This window comes from Mandrillus leucophaeus, unplaced genomic scaffold, assembly GCF_000951045.1.
Source record: "Mandrillus leucophaeus isolate KB7577 unplaced genomic scaffold, Mleu.le_1.0 Scaffold2389, whole genome shotgun sequence".
Classification (NCBI taxonomy): Eukaryota; Metazoa; Chordata; class Mammalia; order Primates; family Cercopithecidae; genus Mandrillus; species Mandrillus leucophaeus.
This window is the reverse complement of record NW_012102464.1, coordinates 1-3,760: the sequence shown is the minus strand read 5'-3', so window position 1 is coordinate 3,760 and position 3,760 is coordinate 1. Positions and strand designations below refer to the sequence as shown.

The following is a 3,760-nucleotide window of genomic DNA, read 5'->3' as shown; positions in this document are numbered from 1 at the left end:
TGGACCACGAATCCACAGTGAATTGGAAGGCCAGTTGAGACACGCTGGGGTCCAAATCTCCTACCCCTGCAAAGAAAGCCACTTTTCTAGAAGGAAGAGGAGCACAAGACACCCGAGAGCAGACATCTCCCAGTGTTTCATTGTCCCGCAGCCATCCCAGGAAGAGACACTAGCAGTTCTGACGCAGGGGCCCTTGAATTTACCTCGAATTCAGTTCCCAGCTGAGCAGGTGCTTTACAGTGTGAGGGAGCATGCCTTCATCGTCTTTGCATTTCATTCTGGGACAGAAATAAGGTCAGATAGGGATGAGCATACAATCTTGTGAGGGGGGCATGGGGTATGGCACTTTCACCTGCTGAGGTTGTTTGCACTTTGCAGGAAGTTTTTGGATCCTCTGACAGGAATCTTTGAATGTTGCTTGGACTCCAGCACAAGTGAGCTCATTCTCTGGGGCGGGCCTTTATTTGTCATTGCTTTCATTGGGAATTCACATTTCCCCTCAACAGCACTACTGGGCAGCATTTCAGGCTTGCAATCTCCACAGACAGCCTCTGAGACTCTGTCTCAACCTCATCTGCACACGAGAGATGCCAGTTCGAGGTGTATGAACATTGCTCCTCCTTGCAATTGCCTTTATCATGGTTTCTGCCTTTCCCAGAGAGCCCATGTGACGCCCAGGACGAAGGGAGACAGTGAGGTAAAGGGCCCAGCTATCTTTTGCTGACACCCGCCTCTGGGAAATCAGGTATGTTCTGCCACCCAAAGACCACTCAACAACTCACCAGAGTATATTCCAGTCCCCATGGGTCCTGATTCTTGCACACAGCCCCTTTCGGAAATGGGATCAGAAGAGCAGTTTCCAGCAACGACCCCACAGTCTGGAGACGCCTCCTCCTCCAGAGGGCCCCGACCATGGAGACGGCCCGAAGGGATTCTAAGATCGAGACTTTTAGGGTCCCGCAGTGGGTTATCGCAGGCAGCTTTTTTCCCCGATACCAGGCACGCTCTCCCTGTACCATTTTTTTCCTGCTTAGGCAGGCTGACAGCTAAGACAGGTGCCTGAGCCTGCCTCATTAACATGCATGCGCTTGTCACAGGGCACCAAGCCCGAGCTGTGAGCTCTGGCCAGCATCACAATGCATGTCACGGTTGCCTAACAAGTCCCTGTGACTTGGCTGGAGGTGCGTCAGTGGTGGACTCTTGCCTGTCTTCTCTGTGTTCCCCTGGAGTTGCTCTCTCCCAGGTGGGGCTTCCTGCAGAGCCAGACAGCCTCAGAACACAGGTGGGCTATACCTAGAAATCACAGTGGGGCAAGTTTCAAAAAAGTTTTGAAAAAGACTCACCCCTACAACGTCTAGGTAGGCCTGAGGCATCCTGTAGATCTTTTTGGATCCTTAGGGATTTTGTGGTTTATTCCTTGGGCTCTGCTTGATGTTTCTTCAGGCTGGCTCAGGTCTGCCCTCTCCTAGGGTAATGGAACTATCCTGTGGATCCCACAGAGAAGACAGGTGAGAGTCCACCACTGACGCACCTCCAGGGAGTTCTCCACACTAAACATTTCCCATTTCACGGAGGACAACACTCATAGGAATCCATTCCATGAGTGTTTCCTTCTAAACACTGTCACATTTTAACAAGTGGGCAACTGTGATACTTTTAAAACCATAAATTGCTGTTACAGCCGCTAACAAGAAAACTCTTCTTCTCCCAGTTTTATCAGAGGGCTGCATGATTCCTATAGGATGAGAAGCAGAGAACCGTGTTTGGCTTTTGCCTGGTAATCTAGGCTCTGTTTCTTTGTATCCGCACATCCTTTCTCATTGTGGAGTGGGTCATTCATTGGCCTGTTGCTGGACGGGACTGCCTCTCATCACAGGTCTTTTGGCTAGCAGGGATTTCAAGGAGCAAGAGGGACTTCTGGTGGGCTGGTTGCACTCCATGTTGTGGTTCCTGGTCTCATTGTGGGCACTGAGGTTGTTTGCACTTTACAGGAGGTTTTTGGGTCCTGTGACAGGAATCTTTCAACATTGCTTGGATTCCAGCGCAAGTGAGCTCATTCTCTCAAGCAAGCCTTGATGTTTCTTCGCTTTCATGGGGAATCCACATTTTCCCTCAACAGCACTACTGGGCAGCATTTGCAGGCCTGCAGTCGCCACAGGTGGCCTCTGAGACACTGTCTCAACCTCATCTGCACACGTGAGAGGTCAGTTTGAGGTGTGAGAACACTGCTTCTCCTTAGATTTAACTTTGTCATGGTTCCTGCCTTTCCCAGAGCGCCCATGCGAGGCCCAGGATGAAGGGAGGCAGTAAGGTAAAGGGCTGGGCCATCTTTCCCTCTCACCCACCTCTGGGGAATCAGGTATGATTCCATCTCCCAAGGACTCCTCAACAACTACCAGACTATATTGCATTCCCCATGGGACCCAATTGTTGCACACAGCCTCTTTCGGAAATGGAGTCAGAAGAGCAGTTTCCAGCCAGCACCTCTCACTCTCAAAACCCCTCCTCCTCCAGAGTGACCCGATGACGGACACAGCCAGAAGGGATTCTAAGGTCAAGACTTTTAGGTCCCGCGGTGGGTTATCGCAGGCAGTTTTTTCCCCCGATACCAGGCACACTCTGCCTGTACCATTTTTTTCTGGGTAGGCAGGCTGACAGCTCTTGATAGCTGGGCACCCGAGCCTGCCTCGCGAATGTGCATGTGCTTGTCACAGGGCATCAGGCCTGAGCTGTGAGCTCTGGCTAGCATCACAATGGATGTCACGGTTGCCTAGTCACAAGTCCCTGCAGCTTGGTGGAGGAGACCCCCGTGGAGGTGCATCGGGGGTGGACTTTTGCCTGTCTTCTCTGTGGGATCCATGGGATAGTTCCATTATCCTAGGAGAGGGTAGACCTGAGCCAGCCTGAAGGAACACCAAGCAGATCTGGCCCAAGGAATAAACTGCGAAATCCCTGGGATCCAAAAAGATTTACAGGACGCCTCAGGCCTGCCTATACTTTGTAGAGGTGTGTTTTGAATCTTGCCCCACTGTGAAGTCTAGGTAGAGCCCACCTGTGTTCCCTGGGGTTGCTCTCTCCCTGGTGGGGCTTCCTGCAGACTCATGCAGCTTCAGAAGCTCCTGGGCTGAACGTTTCTGTGGGAGTGTTGCAAGGGTTGGATGTCTACAGTGTGTGTGTGTGCGCGTGCATACCTGTAATTAAAGTCTGCTTTAAGGAATGTGGCTAATGAACTTCAGCGCTTTTTTGTTTTTGAGTCTCCCGACTTTTTGGTGGCCTGTCTGTGTGGCTGTGCTTGGGCTATGGGGCTTCGTTTTCTTGATTTTTCTGTGGCTCGTGAATCCGCAGTGAATTAGGAGGCTGGCCGAGACCCACCAGCGTCCAAATCACCTTCTCCTGCAAAAAAAGCCACTGTCCTAGAAAGGAGAGGAGTACATCCCACCAAAAACCAGACATGTCCCAGTTTTCCATTGTCCTGCACTATCCCAGGGAGACACTAGCAGTCCTGTTGGCAGAGCCCCTTGAATTTGCCTCAAGTTCGGTTCCCAACCGAGCAGGTGCTTCAGGTCGTGAGGGGCCACTCCTCCATCGTCTTTGGATTTCATCGTGGGACATAGAGTGTGAGCAGCAATAAGGTCATATAGAGGTGAGGATGTAATCTAGTGAGGGGTGGATGGGGTCCCACAACTGCACCTGCAAAAGAAATGAAGACAGATGTCACAGAAGGTGTTTCCAACACCATCCCAGCATTTTCTTAATTGCA

The 3,760-nt window shown here is 51.3% G+C and overlaps 1 protein-coding gene across 1 annotated transcript in view; it reads right to left on the bottom strand.

The window, feature by feature from the left end:
- LOC105541356 (collagen alpha-1(I) chain) overlaps positions 1 to 3,690 on the bottom strand; it is a gene marked incomplete at its 5' end in the record, with an annotated part of 13,195 nt that extends 9,505 nt beyond the window's left edge. Inside the window, 2 exon segments of the mRNA XM_011982323.1 lie at positions 204 to 278; positions 3,529 to 3,690. Of these exon segments, the coding sequence (XP_011837713.1) occupies positions 204 to 278; positions 3,529 to 3,690 (237 nt within the window).
- Positions 3,691 to 3,760: the final 70 nt, after the last annotated feature.